The 26,946-nt window shown below is 40.3% G+C and overlaps 1 protein-coding gene and 1 pseudogene across 1 annotated transcript in view; both read left to right on the top strand.

Annotated features, from left to right (window-relative positions):
• Positions 1 to 4,423: 4,423 nt before the first annotated feature.
• LOC145531006 (ferritin light chain pseudogene) lies at positions 4,424 to 4,946 on the top strand (annotated as a pseudogene).
• A 3,041-nt stretch (positions 4,947 to 7,987) lies between these two features.
• The window catches only part of GBE1 (1,4-alpha-glucan branching enzyme 1), a 297,215-nt gene continuing 278,256 nt past the window's right edge, over positions 7,988 to 26,946 (top strand). Inside the window, exon 1 of the mRNA XM_081552326.1 lies at positions 7,988 to 8,154. Within this exon, the coding sequence (XP_081408452.1) occupies positions 8,003 to 8,154 (152 nt within the window). The 5' untranslated portion in view covers positions 7,988 to 8,002. The remainder of the gene's footprint in view (positions 8,155 to 26,946) is intronic.

The following is a 26,946-nucleotide window of genomic DNA, read 5'->3' on the forward strand; positions in this document are numbered from 1 at the left end:
AAGAGGGATAGCAAAGGAAGACATAGCATAAATGATTATCCATCCCTCTTTTTCCATGAGATATGAATCATCATTTTATCCAGATGATGGACTGCAATGCAATAAGGGAAGGTAGACTTAATTCAAGCAGTGAATCACGATTAAACTAATCATGGTGGTCATATTCCTCTATGTCAGTTGTGTAGGGGTGGGTATGTGATTTAGCTCTAGCCAAAGAGATATGAAGGAAAGTTTTTTCTGGGCAAAAATGCACAGTAGAAAAAATTTTCTTTCTTTAGATATGGCCTTATGAGGAAGTGTTGTTTAGAGTTGTTCAGTTCAGTTCAGTTCAATCACTCAGTCGTGTCTGACTCTTTGCAACCCCATGGACTGCAGCACGCCAGGCCTCCCTGTCCATTGCCAACTCCCAGAGTTTACTCAAACTCACACCCATTGAATCAGTGGTGCCATCCAACCATCTCATCCTCTGTTGTACCGTTCTGCTCCTGCTTTCAATCTTTCCCAGTATCAGGGTCTTTTCTAATGAGTCAGTTATTCACAACAGTTGGCCAAAGTATTGGAGTTACAGCTTCAACATCAGACCTTCCAATGAATATTAAGGATTGATTTCCTTAAGGATGGACTGGTTGGATCTCCTTGCAGTCCAAGGGACTCTCAAGAGTCTTTTCCAATACCACAGTTCAAAAGCATCAATTCTTCACCACCCAGCTTTCTGTATAGTCCGACTCTCACATCCATTACTGACTACTGGAAAAAGCATAGCTTTGACTAGATGGACCTTTGTTGGTAAAATAATGTCTCTGCTTTTTAATATGCTGTCTAGGCTGGTCATAACTTTACTTCCAAGGAGCAAGCGTCTTTTAATTTAATGGCTGCAGTCACCATCTGCAGTGATTTTGGAGCCTCAAAAAATAGTCTATCACTGTTTCCCCATCTATTTGCCATGAAATGATGGGACCAGGTGATGGAATGGAGGTTCATGACATTGTGCAAGGAGACAGGGATCAAGACCATCCCCAAGAAAAAGAAATGCAAAAAAGGAAAATGGCTGTCTCAGGAGGCCTTACAAATAGCTGTGAAAAGACGGGAAGCAAAAAGCAAAGGAGAAAAGGAAAGATATACCTGTTTGAATGCAGAGTTCCAAAGAATAGCAAGGAAAGATAAGAAAGTCTTCCTCAGCGATCAATGCAAAGAAATAAAGGAAAACAGCAGAATGGGAAAGACTAGAGATCTTTTCAAGAAAATTAGAGATACCAAGGGAACATTTCATGCAAAGATGGGCTCAATAAAGGACAGAAATGGTATGGACCTAACAGAAGCAGAAGATAATAAGAAGAGGTGGCAAGAATACACAGAATAATTGTACAAAGAAGATCTTTACGACCCATACAATCACAATGGTGTGATCACTCACCTAGAGCCAGACATCCTGGAATGCGAAGTCAAGTGGGCCTTAGGAAGCATCAGTACGAACAAAGCTAGTGGAAGTGATGGAATTCCCGTTGAGCTATTTCAAATCCTCAAAGATGATGCTGTGAAAGTGCTGCACTCAATATGCCAACAAATTTGGAAAACTCAGCAGTGGCCACAGGACTGGAAAAGGTCAGTTTTCATTCCAATCTCAAAGAAAGGCAATGCCAAAGAATGCTCAAACTACCACACAATTGCACTCATCTCACATGCTAGTAAAGTAATGCTCAAAATTCTCCAAATCAGGCTTCAGCAACACGTGAACCATGAAATTCCAGATGTTCAAGCTGGTTTTAGAAAAGGCAGAGCAACCAGAGATCAAATTGCCAACATCTGATGGATCATCGAAAAAGCAAGAGAGTTCCAGAAGAAACATCTATTTCTGCTTTATTGACTATGCCAAAGCCTTTGACTGTGTGGATCACAATCAACTGTGGAAAATTCTGAAAGAGATGGGAATACCAGACCACCTGACCTGCCTCTTGACAAACCTGTATGGAGGTCAGGAAGCAACAGTTAGAACTGGACATGGAACAACAGACTGGTTCCAAATAGGAAAAGGAGTCCGTCAAGGCTCTATATTGTCACCCTGCTTATTTAACTTATATGCAGAGTACATCATGAGAAATACTGGGCTGGAGGAAGCTCAAGCTGGAATCAAGTTTGCCAGGAGAAATATCAATAACCTCAGATATGCAGATGACACCACCCTTATGGTAGAAAGTGAAGAAGAACTTAAGAGCCTCTTGATGAAAGTGAAAGAGGAGAGTGAAAAAGTTGGCTTAACGCTCAACATTCAGAAAACTAAGATCACGGCATCCGGTCCCATCACTTCATGGCAGATTGATGGGGAAACAGTGGAAATACTGGCTGACTTTATTTTTCTGGGCTCCAAAATCACCGCAGATGGTGATTGCAGCCATGAAATTAAAAGACACTTACTCCTTGGAAGGAAAGTTACGACCAACCTAGATAGCATATTAAAAAGCAGAGACATTACTTTGTCAACAAAGGTCTGTCTAGTCAAGGCTATGGTTTTTCTGGTGGTCATGTATGGATGTGAGAGTTGGATTATAAAGAAAGCTGAGCGCCGAAGAATTGATGCTTTTGAACTGTGGTGTTGGAGAAGACTTTTGAGAGTCCCTTGGACTGCAAGGAGATCCAACCAGTCCACCCTAAAGAAGATCAGTCCTGGGTGTTCATTGGAAGGACTGATGTGGAAGCTGAAACTCCAATACTTTGGCCACGTTATGCAAAGGGCTGACTCATTGGAAAAGATCTTGATGCTGGGAAAGATTGAGGGCATTAGGAGAAGGGTACGACAGAGGATGAGATGGCTGGATGGCATCACCGACTCGTTGGACATGGGTTTGGGTGTACTCAGGGTGTTGGTGATGGACAGGGAGGCCTGGCGTACTGCGGTTCATGGGGTCGTAAAGAGTCGGACACAACTGAGCAACTGAACTGAACTGATGGGACCAGATTCCATGAACTCAGTTTTCTCAATGTTGAGTTTTAAGCCAACTTTTTCACTCTCCTCTTTCACTTTCTTCAAGAGGCTCTTTAGTTCTTCTTTTCTTTCTGCCATAAGGGTGGTGTCGTCTGCATATTTGCTGTTGCTGCCGCTGCTAAGTTGCTTCAGTAGTGTCCGACTCTGTGCAACCCTATAGATGGCAGCCCACGAGACTCCTCTGTCCCTGGGATTCTCCAGGCAAGAATACTGGAGTGGGTTGACATTTCATTCTCCAATGCATATCTGAGGGTATTGATATTTTCCCCAGCAATCTTGATTCTAGCTTATGCTTCATCCAGCCTAGTGTTTCTCATGATGTACTCTGCACATAAGTTAAATAACTAGGGAAGTTGAGGTGGTCATTTTACAATCATGAAGAGAGAAAACTGAGGTGACAGTCTACATAATGAGGAAATGAAAGAACCAAGGAACTTGGGTCATCAATGACATTATTAAAGAGAAAAGGGTTACTATTATTCTCTTCTTTCTGAAATTTGTCTTCTCAGAAATCACATTCTCCTTTATCATCATTGCTGGTTTTTACTTTGAAGTTACTTATTTTTACTTCTCTCTCTGGAGTTTGATTATAGATCTGGTTTTCTTTTTCTCCTAGTGATTTTCAATAGGGGATATATGTTAAAGAATATATTTCATATTATTTCTACTTTAAAAATTTTATTATGGTATTTTGAAAACAACTTTACTGAGCTATAATCCACATACCACGAACCTACTTAAAGTGTACAATTCCAATAGTTTTGAGTCTAGCCACAGAGCTGTGCAACCATGAGCGTGATCAATTCTAGAAAATTTCTATTCCACCTAAAAGAAACCCTCTATGCATTGGTGTGTGTGTGTGTGTGTGTGTGTGTGTGTGTGTGTGTGTGTGTGTGTGTGTGTGTGTGTGTGTGTGTGTGTGTGTGTGTGTGTGTGTGTGTGTGTGCGCGCGCGCGCGTGCATGTGCATGCGTATGCAGGCACATGCTCACTCACATCCAGTTCTTTGCAACACCATGGACAGACTGTGGTACGCCAGGCTCCTCTGTCCATGGGATTTTCCTGGCAAGAATACTGGGGCGGGTTCCTATTTCCTCCTCCAGGGGCTCTTCCAAACCCAGGGATTGAACCTGTGTCTCCTGCATTGCAGGTGGATTCTTTACCGCTGAGCCACCTGGGGAGACCCTACCCATTAGTAGTCACTTTCTATTTCCTTCAGCCCTCTGAAACCAATACTGTGCTTGCGGAAGTGCGCTCGGCGGCCCCGCGGATCTGTCTCTTGCTCCAACAGTGCTTGGACAGAACAGACCCAGGGACGCCCCTTGCTCCAGCCTCCGACCACCCTCCAACCTTTTTTCCAGTCGCAACCTCGGAGTCAGCCACTCAGCTGTCCGCAATCACCGGGACCAGCCACCATTTTTTAACTCCTCATTACCGACCAATCATGGGCTCCCAGATTCATCAGAATTATTCTACCGAGGTGGAGGCCGCCGTCACCGCCTGGTTAACATGCAACTGAGGGCCTCCTACACTTACCTCTCTCTGGGCTTCTATTTCGACCTCGACGATGTGGCCCTGGAGGGTGTGGGTCACTTTTTTTCGCGTATTGGCCAAGGAGAAGTGTGAGGGCGTGGAGCGTCTCTTGAAACTGCAAAACCGGCATGGCGGCCGCGCCCTCTTCCTGGCAGAAGCCATATCAAGATGAGTGGGGTAAAACCCAGGACGTGATGGAAGCCGCTCTTCTCGTAGAGAAAAACCTGAATCAAGCCCTGTTGGATCTGCATGGCCTGGCTTCTGCCCGTGGAGACCCCCACATCTGTGACTTCCTAGAGAACCACTTCCTAGATGAGGAAGTGAAACTCGTCAAGAAGATGGGTGACCACCTGACCAACCTCCGCAGGCTGGCTGGTGCCTAGGCTGGGCTGGGCGAATATCTCTTCGAAAGGCTCACGCCCAAGCACGACTAGGAGCTTCTGGAGACCAGTGGCCTTTGAAGAACCCACCTGACATCAGGGCTGCCTGAAGCCCCTCTCTGTAGCCACTAGGCAGCGTTTTAACACCCTGAGGCCCTCTCTCAAGCCTTGGACCAAATGGAAACAATAAAGCTTTTTGCAGCCAAAAAAAAAAAAAAAAAAACCAACAACTGTGCTTGCTATCTCTACAGAGTTACCTATTCTATGAGCTTTATGGGCAGTGGGGAGTTGTATTATCCATCACTAATCACTAGTATCTAGGAAACTGGCTGGCATATGGGATTTCAATAAATATCTGTTCAATAGTAAACGAGGTAGAAAACATGCCTACTCTCTTGGAGGTTACATCGTAAAAGGGGAGATCAATAAATAAAAAAGAAACACCTAAATTTTGTTTAACTGTTAATAGGAGAGAAATATTGAAATATTTAGATAGTGGAATTAGAGGCTTCTCAGAGATGAGTTGACATTTACGGTGAGACCTCAGTGTATCCTGGGAAGGAAGCAGCTATGGGAAGCAAATTCCCAGCAGAGGATAAGGGCAAAATCTCAGAGACAAAGTGCTAGGTGGGTTTCAAGAAAGTCAGTGTGATCTCAGACTAGTAAAGCTGGAGAATGGTAAATGGTAGAAAGGTAGTCAGGGATCAGATTATGAAGTCTTATTAGGAAGAGCAAAGAGTTTATATTTAACTTCAGGTAAACCAAGTATGGGCTTACCTTGTGGCTCAGCCGCCTGCAATGTGGGAGACCGGGGTTTGATCCCTGGGTTGGGAAGATTCCCCTCGAGAAGGGAAAGGCTACCCACTCCAGTATCCTGGCCTGGAGAATTCCCTGGACTGTTAAGTCCATGGAGTCACAAAGAGTTGGACACAACTAACTGACTTTCACTTTCACAAACCAAGCATGTCATTTAGGTTGTAAGATTTATTCCTTCCATGGAACCTTACTATTCAAACTGTGCTTCCAACCTGCAGAGGCAGCATCAGCTCTGGAACTTCCTAAAATTTCAAAATTTGAGGCACCAGTCAGAAACAAGAGTCTGAACTTTTAACAGGATCCCTAGGTGATTCAAGTGTAGGGGGAGTTTGTAATTTCCTGGGTTCTGTCTCATCACAACAAAATTTGAAGCGACAGACCAGTGCTAGAGTTATGTGTTACAGCTCAGTTTTATTTAGAAAGCAAAGGAAAATACACCCCCGAAGCGTGAGGGCATGCCTCCCCAAACGACAAGAAGAGAAGAGAGGCCTCCCGGCCCAATTTTGGCTCCTCTTTTTGTATGTCGCCCCTGCCCAACGTAAATTGGGCTAGCCAGGAGTGCTGTTTTTTCTACCTGAGGTCCTCACTGGGGTCCTTAGACCTTCCTTTGTTCTATTTTCACGGGCTTTTCCCTTCCTTGTCTTTTAGCCACCGCCACTCTGAACTCCTTTTTCCTATTCTAACTACCTAACAATAGGCACATTAAAGCTTGGGAAACACTAGAGAATGGATTGGAGGTGAGAAAAAAAAAGAGAAACAGGCTGCCTGAATGAGTGATAGCAAAAAAGGATGAGAAGACTGACTTAGTATCTTATGGAGATACTTGGTTTAGGACTCTAAAGCAGATAAATAGCGATTTCAATAGGCAGGTAGCAATACGAACCTGGATTTCTGAGAAAAGTTTAGGACTGGAAATACAGGTCTGTGGATACACTGGGTATTGCATTTCTCCGTTTCAAGTGTTATTTTATAATTTATAAATGTTTGAATGTTGTCTTTCTGAGGGTTTTCCAAGTCCTCCACTATTTAACTTTGAGGCTGTTACTAGACAACCTTTCATCAAGTCATCATTAATTCTTTCACAAAAAATGTTTTGAACGCTTTAAAATCGAAGGTCCATGGCTGATCAACACGCCCTTCTCCATAGCCTCTTGGATTCTCCACACTTCTGGGTCTTAACTGGGACAGATACCCGCCGAGCCTCTCCAAGTTTCTAGATAGAGACTAACTTGGAAACTCCTGGGTTGGTGGGTCCACCTGTCTTAGGTAACAACCTGTAGTCTTAAAAAAAGATCTTGGAGTTAAAAGCCAGTTAAGGGGAATGAAAGAAGAACATAAGGACTTTCCAAGTTGGGGAGACCACCTAGTATCCCCCATTCTTAAGAGGAAGCGATTGCTTGCTTTATCACTTCCTTAATAAACGGCCCAGTTGAATCCCAATTTAATGCTCTTCCCTGTACCGTTTGTCTCCTTAAGAATAGTTGAACTGTTGAAGCTTGTTTACAGTAATTAAAACGACAAAGGGCCTTCCTTTCTTTCTAGAGGTATGCGGCATGGTAAAAGTTCTTTCATAATTTCAATCCTCAATCGCTGGTAACCCTGAGAATAACACCAGAACACTAGAGTATCCCTGGTTTGACTTCAGGGTGTTGACAGAAAACCAAGGAGAGTACTGCTTAAGAGGCGATACGAAGATTTTTTTCAAAGGTATTGTTTTATCCCTTGACTGTTCTGGGAGAGAACAGATACTTAACGGTTCCCCTCACAGTGAATTCTTGAACTGTCTGAAACACTCAGCTAACAATAAAAAACTCTCAAGAGGAAAAGTTCCTTCCAAAAACCCATACATCCGTCTGGAGGGTATGCTGCCAGTGAGAGTTGAGCAGAGGGGCGGGGGAGCTGTGTTGCTGCGAAGCTAAGAATGAGGTTAGGGTGAGTCAAGGTCTGCCGGGACCCCCGGCGGAGCCGCTGAGGGAGGAAAGGGCAGGTCTCCACGGCCTCCAGGTGGGAGCCGCGTGAGTAGGCGGAGGCGCCTGTCTGGGCCCCTCCTCCCCTCGCGGGACGTGCGTCTGGGGATCACTCCGGCCCCGCTCCTCCCCGCCGGCGGGGGGAGAAGGGGGACAGGAGGCCGTCCCATGCGGCTATAAAGGGCCCTGGGCCTCCACAGCTCTCCTCGGCTCGCTCGGGCGTCCTCTGGATCCGCTCTCGCCGCTTTCCTCCCGGCTATAGCTCCCGCGGCCGCTCCCGCTCCACTCGACCCTCTCGGGCCTCGGCTACTTGGGCTGCGGCGGAAGATGGCGGCTCCGGCAGGTCTCCCGGCTGGGTCGGCTGGGGCCGAATGCTCTGAGGAGGCGCTAGCCGCCGCTCTGGCAGACGTGCCCGAACTAGCCCGCCTTTTAGAGATAGATCCGTACCTGAAGCCCTACGCTCCGGACTTCCAGCGCAGGTACCACCCCCCACCTTGGAGCTCTCCCCCATCCCCCCACCCCTCCACGCCTCTGAACCAGGAAGCCCGTCTTCTGGGCTCCAGTCGCCCCGCTGCTCCTGGGCGTGCGGGCCCCGCCCCTCGTCGGCTCCACCCCCGCCGGCCCCGCCCCACACCTTGGTGGGTTGCAGCTTCTGAGCGTGGACGAAGGGTTGAGTCCAGTATTTGGGTTCAGCAGCTTCCGGAGTTGTGGGTTAACAACTCTTACCACCGGCCTAGAAGCAGAAGCGCTGAATAAACTTTACTCATCCCTGTCTCCTCCCTTCGAATCGGCGATTTTGCGCTGCTGTGTGTGTGCTTTGGTTGCCAGCCCGCGTTTCCTCAGGTGCTGATGCGGAGGGACGCCGTGGCACTGCAGGTTTAATGACTCTTCCATGCACCAGGGTGATCTGTGAATTAGCGTGTGCACAACACCCGGACTGTGTAACTGCGCTTTAAAAACTTTCTCGTTTATTTAACAGCCAATATTGTGACTTTACATCCAATAGGATTCTTTCAGGCAGCTTCCTCACTCCCCCCACCCCGCCCCGTTGTTAATATTTCTCCTCTCAGAGAAGATTAAATGTATCTTGGTCATCTTGGTCCTTTTTTTTTGTTTTTAACCCTCTTAACCCGTGTTTGGCATTGTCATCCTGAAGATGGAGAACGTCAAGGAAAGCCAAACTTCTAGATGCCGATTTAGTATACTTTTAGCTTGTCTCCTCTTATTCTAAAGTTGGTAAGATGATAATTCCAGTAGTCAGCTCTACTTAAAAGGTGTAATTTTTAAGACTAAAATAGTGTTATAGTAGTTATATTTGTGAGATAAGCACATTGTGATTTAATGGTTTCAGCCCTTTAGCAGAGGCACTTCAAAACTACCATGGCAACCGAGTATACCTAGTCATATTTTCAAGTAGAATACTTAATAGTAGTTGCTAGCAAGAAGCAGCTTTGGGGGTAATGAAACACAATTGATTGGTGTTTGGAAAAGAAAGTCTTAGGTTGATGACCTGGCATTGTCACTTATTGCCTGTACACAATTCAGCAACTCTTTATTAAGGGTCCCTTAGGCTGAGACAGTTAGGAGTCTGCCTGCAATCTGGGAGACCCAGGATCCATCCCTGGGTTGGGAAGATCCCCCTGGAGCAGGAAATGGCAACCAACTCCAGTATTCTTGCCTGGAAAAGCCCACTGATGGAGGAGCCTGGCAGTCTACAGTCCATGAGGTCACAAAGAGTCGGACAGGACAGAGCAATTTCACTTTCTTAGGAAAAAAAGTAAGGGACACAGAGTTGAATACAACACTTCATTCCAGAGCTTGTATAGCCTAATGCATGGGTGCCTGCTAAATCACCTCAATAGTGTCTGACTCTGTGTGACTCTATGGACTGTAGCCTGCCACGCTTCTCTGTCCATGGGACTCTCCAGGTAACAATACTGGAGTGGGTTGCCATGCCCTCTTCCAGGGGATATTCCTGACGCAGTGATGGAACCCATGTGTCCTGTGTCTCTTTCATTGGCAGGAGGGCTCTTGAACACTAGCGCCATCTGGGAAGGCCCTAATGCCATGCTGCTGCTGCTGCTGCTAAGTCGCTTCAGTCGTGTCTGACTCTGTGCGACCCCATAGACGGCAGCCCACCAGGCTCCACCATCCCTGGGATTCTCCAGGCAAGAATACTGGAGTGGGTTGCCATTTCCTTCTCCAGTGCATGAAAGGGAAAAGTTAAAGTGAAGTCGCTCAGTCGTATCCGACTCTTAGCGACCCCATGGACTGTAGCCTACCAGGCTCCTCCACCCATGGGATTTTCCAGGCAAGAGTACTGGAGTGGGATGCCATTGCCTTCTAATGCCATGAGATCTCCTCAAAGGAGTCACCTTGAGTTGTTGCTCAGTTAATCAGATGTTGGGCCTTTATATAAGCTGTTTGGGGAACAGCCTTGTGAATTGCCTTCAGTTTTTGCAGTAGTGCTTAGAGAAATTGAGTATGTAATCATCATTGTTTAAGATTAGATATGATTTAGAAATAGTCAAAAATTTTTAGAGAAAAAGATGATCAGATTTTTTTATGTGCTTATTAATAATGACACTAATTTTCTTGGATGCTTTGTAAAATGACACATAAGACATTTCTAAAAGAAGAGGTATGGAAATGTTTTGTCTATGTTTCTTTTCCTCTCTGTTTAAAAAAAAATTCACAGGTAGATAAACATCCCTTGTTAAGTGTTTCTTTAATGTTCTTTCACTTCAACTCCATTGGGATTGAAGCAGTTTTGATCTGCTTTCATGGTTTGTCGGAACTAATGAGAGGGGCAAAGGCCAGAATAAAGAAGTAGGGGCAGTCCAGTGTTCTTGATGAAAAAGCTGGCCCAATGGGTCCTTGTGCCTCACTCTGACCTGAATTCTACTTCTGGCCTTGGTTCTGAGTAATTGCCATTTTCCAGCACACATGTTCCATTTAGGCATATCAAATAGTAATTTAGTGTTTGGCAGCAGTAACTTTAACTTTTAACGTTGAAGAATAAAAGAATTTCTCCTTCATAGAGTTTGGTCCTGGTTACTATTCCTATTTTCTGTTCATTTCTAATCATCCACTCAAGCAGTGTGTCTTTGGCCTAACACAAATAATACAACCAAACATAGGTGCAAAGTTTGCTTACTAAGCAGTGAAGAAAATTTAGAGTACAAATAACACCAGTATAACAATGATGGTAGAGGCAGTTTCTCACTGATGGACTGTCTTATTCTTCCCCAACCTCCTTGTCTTCATTAGAAATTTTGCAGTATACATTTGTTCTTGCTTACCTTTTCTGTAACTATAAGAATTTTGAATCAAGTGTGATGATTAGTGAATTACTCTGTGCCATAAAATAAAAATTAGGCATTAGTGTGTGTGATAGGCCATATGATGTCTCATTGATTACCTCCTAAGATAGGATTTTCCTTTTGGCTTTTCTGCTTTTTTGTTTTTTTGCCTGTTATTTATATGGCAGTTAGTTGCTGTAGCATAATTCAAACATCGTAGTGCTTTAAAACGTTTAATTGTCCCCATGTTACATGCCAGCATGAGTCAGGCTCTCCTCATGGCAGTCATTCAAGGATCTAGGCTGATGAAGCCTTCATTTTGAAATATGTTTCTACAGTGTCAGTGGCAAGGAACAGAGAACATGTTGAACTATGCACTGTTTTCTTACAGCTTTTGCCTAGCAATCAGCTACTTCTGCTGATTCATATATTGGCCAGTGTAAGTCAAATGTGACTTCTCAACTGTGTGGGTGGAACAGAAAACACATTTGTGAAGAGCAGGATGAACAACCCAGTTGCAGTAACACTTGTCTATACCCTCTGTTTAAAGTTTATATAGTAACTTTTATATATATTATAGTATTGAACGGAGAAGGCAATGGCAACCCACTCCAGTACTCTTGCCTGAGAAACCCCATGGATGGAGGAGCCTGGTAGGCTGCAGCCCATGGGGTCATGAAGAGTCAGACATGACTGAGCGACTTCACTTTCACTTTTCACTTTCATGCACTGGAGTAGGAAATGGCAACCCACTCCAGTGTTCTTGCCTGGAGAATCCCAGGGACGGAGGAGCCTGGTGGGCTGCCGTCTATGGGGTCGCACAGAGTCAGGCACGACTGACGCGACTTAGCAGCAGCAGTAGCAGCAGCATAGTATTAAATCCTTGCAACAGAACTACAAGGTAGGAAGAATGGGTATTTTTTTGTTTTTCCTGTTTTACACATGAAGAACCTGAGATCTGGCCCAGTGATGAGTTGTTCTCATGACTCGCTGTAGCTGGAATTAATCTTTCTTTACTGAAACTGTTTCAACAAGTTCATAAAAAGTGACTTCTTGATAATTTAGCACATATTTCTTTATCTCTAGTATTGGGCATTTTGGACCACTTATTAGATCCTTGAAGCCATGATGCTGTAGCTTTTGCTTTTCTTCCCTTATCTCTGGTGGTTTCTCCTTAGCCTCTTTCAGATTATTAATATAAGAGATTCTCAGGGCTCTTCCTTTGGTTCCTTTATGTATTTCTATTTTATATGCATACTTTCCCTAGGCATTCTCATCCATACCAAGAATTCCATCTGTGTCAGAGGCTGCCCACATCTGTTTTCACCCTAAATCTCCCCTGGTCTTAGTCTTCTGGTCTTACTATCAGTATCTGCATTTTGATGTACTGTAAGTGTAATACTTAATGTGTATAAAACTGAACTTAGGGTTTTTCATCCCAAGCCTGATCATCCTTTTATACCTTATCTCCATGTATGGTATTAATTAGTCCTCTCCCCTTTTCCTTTTTGTCTCCAAATCTAATCAACAGTAGCTCCTAGCTACTTTCAAGTATATGTGGCACTGTATTCCTACTGCTATCCTCATACTCAAGTTGCTAGTATCTTTAACCTGGTTTATAAAAACAGCTCACAGTTGTTCTCTCTTTTGAAATCTTCTCAACAGTTCCATGGCTCTTAAAAGTATAGTGCAGTCTCTTTCTCATGACATAGAAGACTATTATCTGGTCCCTGCTGACTTTTTTTAGCCTCATCTGTGGACCCTCCTTCTCACTCTGTACCATCTAATCAGAATGGGGCTCAGTGTAAAGAGGTAGCTGGAATGTCTGCAGGCTGTTCTATAAGGGGCACCAAAATATCGCTAGAATAACTTGACTAGATCGTTACCAAATGTTTAAAGAATATCAATTTGAAGTTTTCCAGAACTTCGTTCTGTCCTGGACACTACGTGTTTTGGTCTAGCCGTGGGTCCGGCTGTGGCTCTCGTAGTTTATTTCTTCTGCTTGCTGCATACTTTGCTTCTGTCTTGTTAGTGCCTATATACGCTTGATGACACAGGCTAGAGATGAATTACACGCCTTCCCTGACTTCTCATCCTCAAACCTTCTTCCCACTTCCTACCTACCACCTTGGAAACCTGCATTGTAAGGATGATCATCTACCGTAATCCAGTTGTGTTTTTGCTCTTTTGTGTCTCCCACTACATTATTTGTTCCTATGGGTGGGTACGTTGTCCATATTCTTTGCTTGCTGTTATATTCTCAGACTGTAATAGTGGCCTATAGGAAACAGTATAGTAGTTGAATGAACGAATGAATGTCTTTTGCATTTGCTTTTCTCTTTTCTACACCAGTAAGTCTCAGGTCAGCTCACTTTAAGCTAAAAGGCTTAGCTAGGATGGATGGACAGAGAAGAAGGGGTAGTTACCAGGAATTGTGTGTCTAGGGTAGAGGAATGTATCTTCAAATAAAAAGCTAAAAATAATCAGAGAAAATAAAGAAATTTGTTATTAATTAGATATTTCCATACTCCACAGAGACTATGGGTTTAATCACTGAAGGAATATTCAGTTTGAAGAGAGCCTCAGGTCAAATTGCATGCTCAAGAATGGGAAGAGAGGTTTTTGTGAGCCCAAATGTGTTAAGTATCACAATTACAGTGAACATCCCTATTTTGTTAAAAATGAAAATAGCTTTTACACTGGTGTCTAATCAGAATTAGAATGTAGATTAGAGTTTGTGTATCAGCAGCCACACCAAAAATTGATTCTCACGGTGCAGGAATTTTACATTTTAGCTGAATGGTGCACTTTTCTCTCAGTGTGTAGCCAAGTTGTAGACGTTGAAGAAAGTCAGATGTCTATATTCTAGAAGGCAAAACAGAATCCAAAAAGTACCAATTGTACCTGGCCTGCTCTTTTGTATTGATAGTAGATTCCTTTGTTCTTTGCAGCTAAGATCTGTACTAACTCCAGAGTCACTCCTGAATTTAGGCTCTAAACTAAAGCCTGCTGCACCATCTCTTGAGAATGACTGCGGCACCATCTCTTGAGAAATGACTCAGTGATAACTTCTCAGAGGATTCAGTTCGGCTCCCAACAGGCTGACCCCAGTTAATCTTTGAGATAATAACACAAACCGTGTGCAATGTGCTATTGTTTTAGATCCATAAGCATATCATGCTGCTTGTATTTAAAAGCATGTGCTCAACTTGAATTATGCATGTAGAGATATTAAAGGAAAACATGAGTGTTTTCATTGGCGAGAACTGCTGCTATCAGGTGCCTTTCGTTCTAAAGTGACTTTATTATTTCACTGAAGAGTAGATTCTCTTTGCATTGATGTCCACTTACCAGTAGAGGCTCACTGCTGTTTTGAGTCCAGATTTTTTTAATCTTAAAATCCAAAATCAGCCCATTCTGTTTTGTGTTTAGGGTAACAGGAGCCCAGTACATCGAAAGAAGGCAAAAATCCACATTAGACATATGTTACATGATTTACATTCACTAATTTATTGTGCAGTTGGCATTAAGTTATAGTGTCTATTCTAATGTAGTGATTTCTAATGTTTAAAAGATCATAATAACTTAGATCCTAAATTTAGTTTCTTCACATGTAATATGGAAAAAAAAATGAACATATGGCAGAGTGTCCATGTTGCAAAATGCAAGAGCAAAATGAAGTTTGAATTTTAGCTGTCATGAATGCTAAATAGCTTCAGACTCAAGGGCAAATTAGTCAACCTCTGTGAACCTTAGTTTCTCTCTCAGAAAAATATGAATTGCTCCCACCTCATAGGGGTGTCTTGAGGACGAGGAATATATGTAAAGACAAGCTTCTTGAATCTTGTATCCTGAAATTAACCATCAGATGAAAAACCTGACCAGAAATTCCCCACAGCTCTTTGCTGTTTAACAGCATCTTTACCTTAAGCCTTCTCTTTACCAACAGTGCAACTGTGTGAATGAGGTGAGGAGGTGGTAGTTTTAATCATCATCTAATGGAGAAAGAAAAGAATATGTTTAAACTTTGATCCCTGACTTGGAGACAAAATCATAAAGCAATTGCCAGTTTACTACAAGCTGAAGGCAAGATGAGTGCTAGGATATAATGAGCACAAAGCTCCCTTTATTGAGAGAGGTAAATGCTCGACTGCAGAAACCTAAACATACTCCTCTTGATGTTCCTTTTCTGTTTTTTGTCTTCTTTCATGTGACTGCTCAGTGTTCATATTCTTGGGCATCAATCAGCTGCAGGGAATTTCTTCCTCCTGAACTCTGGACACTTGGAGGAATGGTCATACTGAGCAGAAACAACTTTGAAAATAAGTAGGAAAAATATATAATAGCAGCTTAAAATTTTGCAAATGAGAGAATTATCTAGTGGAGTCTGAACTTATGGTCTATTAATAAGAAAAAATTTAAATCCCATGTCTTACCTTGTCTATTTTATCTTCTCTTTTTTTATCTGATGATTTCAGTTATTTTCAGTATGTTTGAATTTGTGGTGAGATACATAAAACAAAGGAATGAAATATTCATGTGTGTTTTAGTAGATCCATTGAGGAATAAATTATCATTAGATGGTTTCTGGGTATATCCTCTAGGTGATAATCCAAACTGCGATAATCATAAACCAAGTCTGCATATATATTTCTTATATATGTAACCTTGAAGTTTTCCAAATATTTAGCAAGTGAGAAATATGTTTTTTACTAATAAAATCATATGTTACTCAAAATCATCAATGTAATTTATTTTTATTTTCATAAATGATAAGCAACTAGTCACAGATAGTATTTAATTATGAATAACTGCATAATACAAATATAGTCCCTATTTGAATGTGATCAAATCAGTTACGTATTTAGGTACATGTAACAGAAACCGAACATGCCCTCAAAGAACAGAGAATCCCACAAACTGTGACTTATGGAAATAGAGGTTTGTATTTCTCACAAAGAAAGTGAAGGTAAGTGATTTGGTCCTGAGCATTGATTCATCATTTATCTTTCGCCTCTACTATCTTTAGCCTATGGTTTTTATTTTTACTCTTAGAAGATGGCTAGGCATATCTTGAGACCATATCTATCTTCCTAGCAGGAATACAAGCCAACTCACTATGTCCATTTTAGCCAAGCATGTGTTAGTTTACCTGTAAACTCCATCTCATTCTTTGAGTTTACAAATTACTGACTAGAGCTGTCCCACGTCATGGCCATCCTTAGCAGAAAGTGAGTATGCATAATCAATGGGCTTTCCATTGCACACATATTCTCCTGAGAAATGCCTTTGACCTCATCTATCACAACTTCCCTCAGCTCTTTCCTTTGCTCCAGTGAGGATACCATATCTGGCTAAAGATGAAATGTCCCAGTGAGATTGTGCTATAGTTCCCCAATATCATATCTGTGTACAAATCTCTCTGAGCAGAATCCAGGCATTTCCACTTTGGAGAGAAGTCTGTAGCCATATCCCTCAGCATCACCAGCCTCTGGGGCTTGGCTTTCACTTTGCTCTACCCTATGTGTATTTTTCCGAATTCTTCTCCTGGGACATGTGCAGACCTTTGTGCTTGCTTTAGCCTGAGATGAACCTATTTGTTTCACCTCTGTCACCTGGCCCAGTGATTTGGGGAGCACTGCTGTCTTCTCTTTTAAATTTTATAGGTATTTTACTCTTAAAAATATGAGGATGTTTGAGAGGAAATGAGTTTGTCAATTACTAATAATTTTTCCAAGTTCTCTTGGTCTCACTCAAAAATGATCTGCTTTATTTTTAAGTTATTTGAAGGATATTGTATTTGTGGGGCTAGAAGGAAGAAAAGAACTAAATTAAAGATGATAAGTTAGTTAATGCTCAGTCTTCAAACTATGAATTGTCTTTTGTTACCTAACTACATACAAGTTTATGGGCTTGCACACTATTCATCTAAAAGCTTAAGATGCATATGCTTTGTTCTTCAGAACATACCTGCTACAGAATTAACATATACATATAGGTTTCATCATCTTTGCTGTTTCCTCTTTGACAATAATGAGCAATTTGTGGAAGAATGGGATTCTCCTTGTTTGTCTTAGACAGTAAAGACAGCATAATGATTCCTCTTTGATATCAGAATAGATCAGTAATGTGTGTGGGGTCATATTAGTTTTTTTTGTTTTTTTTTTTCCTAAGGAGTTATAGGTCTGTTACCCATGATCATTTTATACTGCTATTTGGAGGTCAGGAGTAACTAATGTGTGAGTTACCATTGCTTTTTCATTGTTTTACAGTCTTTTCTCAAGAGGATTGGTGATTATTCCAGGATTCTAGAGAGTCACAACCAAATTCATGTTTGTCATTTCCAAGCTTTTTCCTCCTCTAGTTCTTATTTTTCAGCATTAATAACCTTTTATTTATTTATTTTTTTGCTTATTTGTGCTTTTGTTTACATGTATGAGTCTTTCATCTTTTTGGCCATTTCAGTTGGTAGTGCTCTTTTAGTTGTGTAAGTTGTGCTTGCTAGTAATAGGAGTGGGTGTAGTGAATAAGTCTCTTTTTGCTTCACTTCCCTAAAATGCCCTTATTGAAAACTATGTGCTATCCACGTACTATTAAGGAAACCTCTACTCAAAAATACAACACATAAGCAGAAAATCAGAGAAATAAGAATGCTATCAAAACTGAAGTTGGTTATAGTAGGTTTAAGGTAGCTTTAGAGTTAGAGGACAGTAAAAAATACAGTGTGAATTGTGGTAGACTGGATTTAAAAATTTTGTCAAAATAATTACAGACCACAGGAAGTTGCAAAAATAGTACAGAGAAGGTTCCTGTCCTATTAGCCAAGCTTGCCCCCGTGGTAATATGTTGCTTAACTGTATTGCAGTTTCAAAACCAGGAAATTGACATTGATACAATCTGCAGACCTTATTTCATTTTCAACAGTCTTTACATATACTTCTGTGCAGTTTTATCACAAGTATACATTCATATAACTGGCACTACAATGAAGATATAGAACCATTCCATCACCACAAAGGAACTCTACATTCATTTATAGTTAAACTACTTCCACTCCCTCCATCCCTAAACTCTGGCAATTACTAATCTGTTTTATATTTCTCTAATATTTTTCATTTTTTGAATGTTATATGAATTAAATCATAGAATATATGATCTTTGAAGTTGACTTTTTTTTCACTCAGAATATACCTTTGAGATCTATTCAAATTGCATATATCAGTAGTTTGTTCCTTTTTGTCACTGAATAGTATTCCATTGAATGGGTTTACCACAGTTAATCCATTCACCTGTTGAAGGACATTAGGATTATTTCCAGTTTTTGGCTATTAAAAATATTACAGTAAAGCTGCTGCTGCTGCTAAGTTGCTTCAGTCGTGTCCGACTCTGTGCGACCCCATAGATGGCAGCCCACCAGGCTCCCCCGTCTCTGGGATTCTCCAGGCAAGAACACTGGAGTGGGTTGTCATTTCCTTCTCCAATGCATGAAAGTGAAAAGTGAAAGTGAAGTCGCTCAGTCGTGTCCGACTCTTTGCGACCCAATGGACTGCGGCCTACCAGGCTCCTCCGTCCATGGGATTTTCCAGGCAAGAGTATTGGAGGCAGTAAAGTTAAGATATATATATATATATATTATATTTGGATGTTATTTCTTTGGGAGAACTATGTAGGAGTATAATTGTTCGGTCCTATGGCAAGTGGAGAAGGAAATGGCAATCCACTCCAATATTCTTGCCTGGAGAATTCCATGGATAGAGGAACCTGACGGTTCTTCTACAGTCCACAGAGTCACACGGAGTTGGACATAACCTAGCAACTGAACAACAACAATAGAAAATGTAGGTTTACTTTTGTAGGAAATTGCCAAACTATTTGTCGTGGTATCTGTATCATTTTGTATTCCCACCAGAACTGTATGAGGGAACTAGTTCATTGCATCCTTCCCAGCATTTGGTAATACACTTTTAAAAATGTTAGCTCTTATATTAGGTTTGTAGTGATAGGCCAGTGTAGTTTTAATTTGCATGTTTCTAATAGCTGATTATGTTGAAAGTCTTTTAAAGTGTTATTTGCCATTTGTGTATCCTCTTTGGTGAAATGTCTCTTTCCATCTTTAGTCCATTTTCTAACTGGATTGGGCTTTCTTTTTTTTAACCTTTGAATTTTGAAACTTCTGTACATATTCTAGATACAGTTCCACTGTCAGATATTTGTTTTGCAGATATTTTATCCTAGACTGTAACTTTGCCTTTTCATCTTCTTAACAGCGTCTTTCACAGATAAAAGTTTAAAATTTTGATGAAATCTGTTTATTGATTTTGTTTTGTTGTATGGGTTGTGCTTTTGTTGTCACCTGTAAGATTTCTTTGTCTAGCTCTAGGGTCTGAAGATTTCCTCTGATGTTTTCTCCTAGAAGTTTTATTGTTTTACATTTTACATTTGATCCATTTTGAGTTTAATTTTTGCTTAAGGTATGAAGGGATTTTCTTTAAAATTCCTTTTTAAGGAATCACTTTCACCTTTAAACTCTGACAGACATATTGGGGAGCCACCTGATCAAAAAAAAGTAGCCTTTAGTTAGGCCTTACTGAAATATATGATGACAATTTTTATGTATATTCTACATTGTTAAAAGCAGTGGTAACTAATTAACCTGTCAGTTTTCTTATTTCTAAGATCTTGTTTTAACTTTTGGTTATTATCATATGGCAGCCCCTCAAACTTTAGGAAGCAAGAGAAAAATAATTTGTGAAAGATAATAATAATTTATCCTTAAGTAGTTACTTGAGAATTTTTCTGGTTTTTAATTTGCATATTTTTTATCATGTTATAGCATTATCCTATTGATTTATATTCCAAACACATATAGATATTACTCTATACAGATAGGATTTGTAATTTTAATTTCCAAAGTTTTTCTTATTTCATGTCTTCTACTTAGAATCTACTCATTTGTCAGTATCATATATTTTTCAGTTCTATATTATTAAAAATATTGCTTTGAAAAATAATATTTTATTCATTCAATGTGTCTGTTTACTTGACTTCAATGACAGGTAAATTTCCAAAATTTTATGATACACTCTCATTTGTAGAAATGAATTTGTTAAATCTTAACAAAGGTGATGCTAATATTAATATTTCCCAAGATTAGTTGCTTTTTATCTGACTGAAATTACCCTTTGGTTTTAATTCAGTCTTAATATTTATTTTGATGTTTATCAGGATTCATTGTGCTGTTAATAATCAGAAATCTGAGCATGTCAATTTCCAAACAAATTGGTTAGATGTTATGAGATGAAACATGACATCTTGTTTGTTAGTACATTTATTTTGCAAAACTTATGAACAAGATAGCTAAAAATTTACCCACTTTAAACAGAAAAGTAAAGTGGAACTTCTGAGAATTTGTACATTCTACAATGATTACTAACTATGATGGGTCTGAGGCACTAAATATCCAAAAGAGATTTCTTAAAACTCTGTTGATAATAAATAGACATCATCATTGTCATGATAATAATTTTTATTACAATGTATATAAACATCATTTTATGTGCATTGAGCTTGATATTCTGCATTTTTAAGAAGCTTCCAATTGATTTTGAACTGTGGTGCTGGAGAAGACTCTTGCAAGTCCCTTGGACTGCAAGGAGATCAAGTCAGTCAGTCCTAAAGGAAATCAGTCTTGAATATTAATTGGAAGGAGTGATGCTGAAGCTCCAATACTTTGGCCATCTGATGCAAAAAACTGACTCATTAGAAAAGACCCTGTTTGCTGGGAAAGATTGAAGGCAGGAGGAGAAGGGGATGACAGAGGATGAGATGGTTGAATGGCATCACTGACTCGATGGATATGAGTTTGAGCAAGTTCCAGGAGTTGGTGATGGACAGGGAAGCCTGGCGTGTTGCAGTTCATGGGGTCGCAAAGAGTCAGACATGACTGAGCGACTAAACTGAACAGATGATGCTGATGATGCTATTAATCAGATGGTATTTTGAGGAGCGATGCAAGATGTGGTCCCATCTTTAGTTCAAAACTGAGTTTAGTCATGGACCAAATTAGTTTTAAGCAAATATTCTAGGTTTTTGAAAATAATTAATCCATATATACTAGTATTGGGCTTCCCACATGGTGCTAATGGTAAAGAACCCACTTACCAATGCGGGAGACTTAAGAGACATGCTTTCCATCCCTGGGTCAGTAGGATCCTCTAGAGGAGGGCATGGCAACCCATTCCAGTATTCTTGCCTGGAGAATCCCATGGACATAGGAGCCTGGAGGGCTGCAGTCCATAGGGTCACACAAAGTTGGACTAGACTGAAGTGACTTTGGCACGTATGCATGCATACTAGTATTGTTAATCAGATTTTTATTTCAATGGTCATAATGATTTTCTAACTTATTTTCAGTAAAAGTGATTTTATTTTAGTATCAAAGTTACTTTTCTTATATCTTCACCGTGAGTTTCACTGTATAGGGGTCTTTAGGATAAGATAGATATGGTGATCACATAAAGAAAATTATTCTCCACATATATTGTTCCAGAGTATACATGGATATATGAGTTATAGGCTGTCGGCTTAATTTTCTATTTAACAAACCAATTTTTTCTATCGTCTTTGTCCCAGGCATTTTTCTATATGATAGTGGAGCAAATAAAAGATACACTTCCTACTTGATGAGGGGCTTCCCTCGTGGCTCAGATGTAAAATATCTATGTGCAATGCAGAAGTTGTGGCAGAAGACACAGTTTTGATCCTTGGGTAGGGAAGATCCCCTGGAGGAGGAAATGATAACCCACTCCAGTAATTCTTGCATGGAGAATCCCCATGGACAGAGGGGCCTGGCAGGCTACAGCCCGTGGGGTTGCAAGTGAAAGTTTATTTGCAAAAATGGTTCAGTTGCAGAATGTGCTTGTGTAAGAATTGCTACATTGTGTAAGAACTGAAGCCTCTAAAATAGTTTATAAATCATATTTGATAACATAACGGTATGTTTCTTTGTAGCAAATAAGCCCCTTTTGGAAGGGATGGTGGACTATTTTTAGAGGCGATAAGGCAGTTCCTAAGTAAGTTAAGGACACCTATTCCTGAATAAGTCAGAGGGACATCTTGATGAGTATCACCCAGTCAGGAAGGTTGCACAAATGCAGATGAACACTGAATGACTCTGCCTGACCCCACCATAAGTGTCTCATCTAGATCAGCCGTATCCAATAGAAATATAATATGAACCATATATGTAATTTTAAATTTTCTATTAGCCACATTAATATGGTAAAAAGATACAGATAAAATCAATTTTTATAATATATACTATTTAACCCAGTGTATTCAAAATATACTGTTTCAGCATTAAAAATTACTGATGAAATATTTCACATTTGTTTTTCATACTAAATCTTGGAATGTGATGTGTTTTTTGCATTTATAGCACATCTCAGTTGGGACTAACCATATTTCAAGTGTTCAATAACCACATACGGCTAGTGGCTACCATATTATAGAGTGCAGCCTTAGGTTGTATATTTCAAAGAGGAGCTTTTATGCTAAGAGTTGGCGTGACCCATAAAGACACTGAAGGGGAAGATTAAGAAGGGAGAAAGATGCAATCAGCCCTGTGTTCATGGTAGCAGAAACAAGTAGACCCAGAGAGATTTTGATTTAGCCTGAGACTCGGAGTCAGAAATTATTGACTGGTAATTTTTTTTTAATACTTGAAAAAAGATAAATGGATGGTGGCTTAAATGTTAACATGGAGATATGCCACATACTAAACCCTGGGGGTGTTTACGTAGCCATATTTCCCCCAGATTATTTGGCATGGCTTGTCTACCTTGCCCTTTTCATTTCGGTGATTGCTAATTTGTGTCATGTTTTCATATGCTAAATGCATTTCTTCTGTCCCATGACAGACAACACAAAAACACACAAGACAGAGCAAAAACCTGGGTCAGCCAAGGTAAATCTGGTCTTTCTTGATGAAGTAACTGAGATCAGGTGGCTCCTCTATGCTCTAATAGTCCTAGACCTTTTGGGATATGCAGCCTCACTTTGACTCAGCCCAAGTAACAGCTGTTCCTAATTTCCTTGTCCTGAGAATCTTGCTTATGTGTAGTGACTCATTATGACTTGCATTATTCCTGAGTTGGTCTCTGCTTATAAGAGAAGAGGGTTGGAAGGATTGCTCCTTGATCACTTTTCAAAGTAATGACAATATTGTGAGTGTTGGTGTGCATGAACACATACATGTTTTGGGTTTTATACACTTTTCTTCAAGGCTTGCTTTAATTTCCTCTAGATGATAGTTTCTTCAGCCTTCATACTTTTCACTCATTTTGTACCACTCACTTTGCATACTTAGTAATGACCCTTGTAATAGTAGCTAAAAACATTCCTGTTTATGAAAGTATCTGCCCTCATGAGTAGTCAGATTCTTGCTGTGGAATACTGTTTTCCATCTAGCTTCAGACTTCTGTTTTCCACAGTGTAGCTGCTCAGAACTTGCTGACTCACTGCGCATCCCTGGGATGCTGGCTGTGTGTTTTGAATTTAAGAAGAGAAGAATATGTTGAGGGAACGCATTATTGCCTTTTAGTGTTTTCCATAGAGCTTACGTAGAGGTTTGCATGCCAGGGGTGCTTTGCAAATAGATATTGACTGGGGGTCTAGTCCAGCTTGTTCTGTAATATTAGAAATATAGAAATATTTATTGCCATAGTTGTTGGAGGGTCCCTAGAAACATTTGAAAGTAATTCTTCTATCATGTAGTGGCCTGTGGTGGGCATAACCTTTCTCACATACAGCTTAACCTTTCTCGTGTCTAATACTGCTCGTGAAGAAGATTGTAATTGTGCATTGTGCTTTTATCAGGTTGCTGTTCCCAGTGCAGTTAGCGTAATTTTTCATTTCCTAACAGTCCTCGGGCAATTCTGTTTAACATGCTTTCTATTTCAGAACACTCTGCTATTTAAAAAACTTCTTTTGCCTCAGGCCCAACATGCTTTTCCAGCCAGGCCACTAATAATTTCTATCCTTGCTGGCTTCATTCACCTTCACTGTTAACATTCTATATAGATTTACTGGGAATGTCTTTTTTTTGTGTGTTTACTGCATAGCAAATGCTGAGATGACTGTGCCTTCTATTTGTCAATGTTACTGTGGCTCACACAATTATTATTTCATTTTTATTACTAAGGAGGTAACATACCTTGTTTTTAATTTTATTTCAGATCTGTTTTAGTTTTCTAGATTGTAAGCCAGACTTCTCTTTCTTAATAAATAGCATTCTAACTTTCCACCTGAAGTTTTAAAGTCATCCACAAAATTTTCTTGAACAGTATTCACACTAGAATAAGAGACTGTTTCATGGATAAATAAAAGACATTCAGTTTCACTTAATAGGCAGCACATTCTTTTTTTAAGGTAGTATCTTAAAAGTGAATGAAACAAATTTCCTGTATTGCCTTCCCAAATGATCAAGAATTAGGCTTGATTTCGGCTTGAGATCCAACAGCATTTTAAGCCGAGAAGAAGCTATTTTGGGTCTGAATCCTGTAATAAAGAAATTCTCTTGAGGGATTTAGGTTTTAATGGGGAAAGTCTGGTAAACAGAGGCATACAAAAGAAAGTCATTGTTCTCTTATCATTAGCTGATAATGGCTTGCACTGAAATAGATTTTGAAACATCTGTAATAAGATGAAGGCTTTAAAGACGGTCTAGGAATTATATGTATAGATAGATTCAGGGTTAAAATAAAATGAGAACTCTGGCCATGCTATAAATATGTCTTATACATTTGTATATATCATATATATTATATGTGTGCATTTGTGTGTGTATAAAAATGGCTTTTATATCATATCTTGTCTGAGTTGAAATAAAAGTTTTCCCATTTACTGCTCTGATCTCTGTATACAAACATGAGAGAAAATGGTGATTTTCCTCTCTTGGAGGATAGTCAGCATAGTGTTAAAAATGAGAAAGTAAGAATACTTTTTTGGGTTATGGTTTGCATTTTAAATTTCATTGCTGTTCCTCTCAACTTCCATCTGTGTTGGCATTTGGGAATCTTGTCGTTGCTCTTTCTCAAGTGGAGTGGAAAAGCTTAGAACAGAATTTACACTTTTAAATACAACCAAGGCTCGATCACATCATGAGTCATTCCAGGTCTGAATACTTTTTCTTAGGCTTAAAAAAATCCAACATTTTACTGAACAAAATATTTCTCAAACTTGTAATGCTACTGATTATTATAAATTATTAGCAGTTGATTTTGCACTAATGGAAAGTTCAGGCTGAAAATACAATGATAGTATTAAAATTTTAGGCACTTAATATTTTATGATATCAAAATGATGTTTTCATATAGATATATTGTTAGTTAATTGCAATTTATTATTGCCATTGTGGTTTTATTTTACTTTACTGTTTGATTCAGTTTTAGTTGTAACCTAGTAACACTGAGAATAAGCCATAAACAGCCAGACTGGGTTGCTGTGTAACTTTTGTTGACTCTGTGCTCTATTTTATTTTAACTTTCTGAATCCTAGTCTCATAGCATTTTCTTGTGTGTGTGCATGTGTGTGTGTGTGTGTGTGTGTGTGTGGCTGAATAATTAGTGGCCTGGACCTCTATTCAGTGACTAGTCAGGTTTGGCTGATAAATTGCTGCCTTAGTCAGCGTGGACTGCTATAACAGAGTACTGTAGATTGGGTGGCTTAAACAGGAGAAATTTATTTCTCACAGTTCTGGAGGCCGGAAGGGCCAAGATCAAGTCACTCTTGCTGGTGTGGAGATATCTGTCTTCTCCTTGTATCCTCACCTGGCAGAGAGAGAAGGAGAGAGGAAGCAAGCTCTTTCTAATCTCTTCTTATAAGGACAGTAATCCCATTCATGAGGGCTCCAGTGTCCTGACCTAATCACATCCCTAAGACTCCACCTCCTGATACCATCACATTGGGGTTAGGGTTTTGACATGTGAATTTGAGGGGGACACAAACATTGTCTTTAATGATTCTCTAAAATTTTTTCTAGCTCTGTTTGTGATGGATTTTTTTAGAAAAAAATAGTTTTTAGATTTTAAACAAATTGTATGTGTGTACATGTGTTTTCCAACACTTTTAGGCAATGGCAATGACACCCCACTCCAGTCCTCTTGCCTGGAAAATCCCATGGACGGAGGAGCCTGGTGGGCTGCAGTCCATGGGGTCGCGAAGAGATGGACATGACTGAGTGACTTCATTTTCACTTTTCACTTTCATGCATTGGAGAAGGAAATGGCAGCCCACTCCAGCGTTCTTGCCTGGAGAATCCCAGGGACGGGGGAGCCTGGTGGGCTGCAGTCCATGGGGTCGCTAGGAGTCGGACATGACTGAGTGACTTCACTTTCATTTTTCACTCTCATGCACTGGAGAAGGAAATGGCAACACACTCCAGTGTTCTTGCCTGGAGAATCCCAGGGACGGAGGAGCCTGGTGGGCTGCCGTCTATGGGGTCGCACAGAGTCGGACACGACTGAAGCAACTTAGCAGCAGCACAGCAGCAGCAGGCAATGTAATAGAAGTTCATTGTGATTTCCCAATGAAGCCATCATACTTGTGATCATTTAATAGTGAACTCACTTTCAATGATGAGGACTATATGATTAAAATTAGGAAGTAGTAGATTTGGGAGGGTCATTAAATTTAAGTACTGGGAAAGGTAAAAAATAAATAGCACAGGTTTCCCCAAATTTGTTACCTTCAAATTGGAAAGACTGGAACCATTGAATGTTCCAGGGTTCTTGGGAATTAAAGCAGAGGCCTGGTTATAAGTCATTTATTGAGTAGCATGTGAAGAAATCATTATACTGTTTTTTTTCTTAACTGGAAGTAATTATAATGATTTATTTGTAGAAAAATAACGTGTGAGGTTCATGTAAGAGCTGAGAAGGAAAAAAAAATTAAGAGCATTTACTGCATTTT

Source organism: Giraffa tippelskirchi, chromosome 2 (assembly GCF_054371585.1).
Source record: "Giraffa tippelskirchi isolate mGirTip1 chromosome 2, T2T-mGirTip1v1.2.pri, whole genome shotgun sequence".
Classification (NCBI taxonomy): Eukaryota; Metazoa; Chordata; class Mammalia; order Artiodactyla; family Giraffidae; genus Giraffa; species Giraffa tippelskirchi.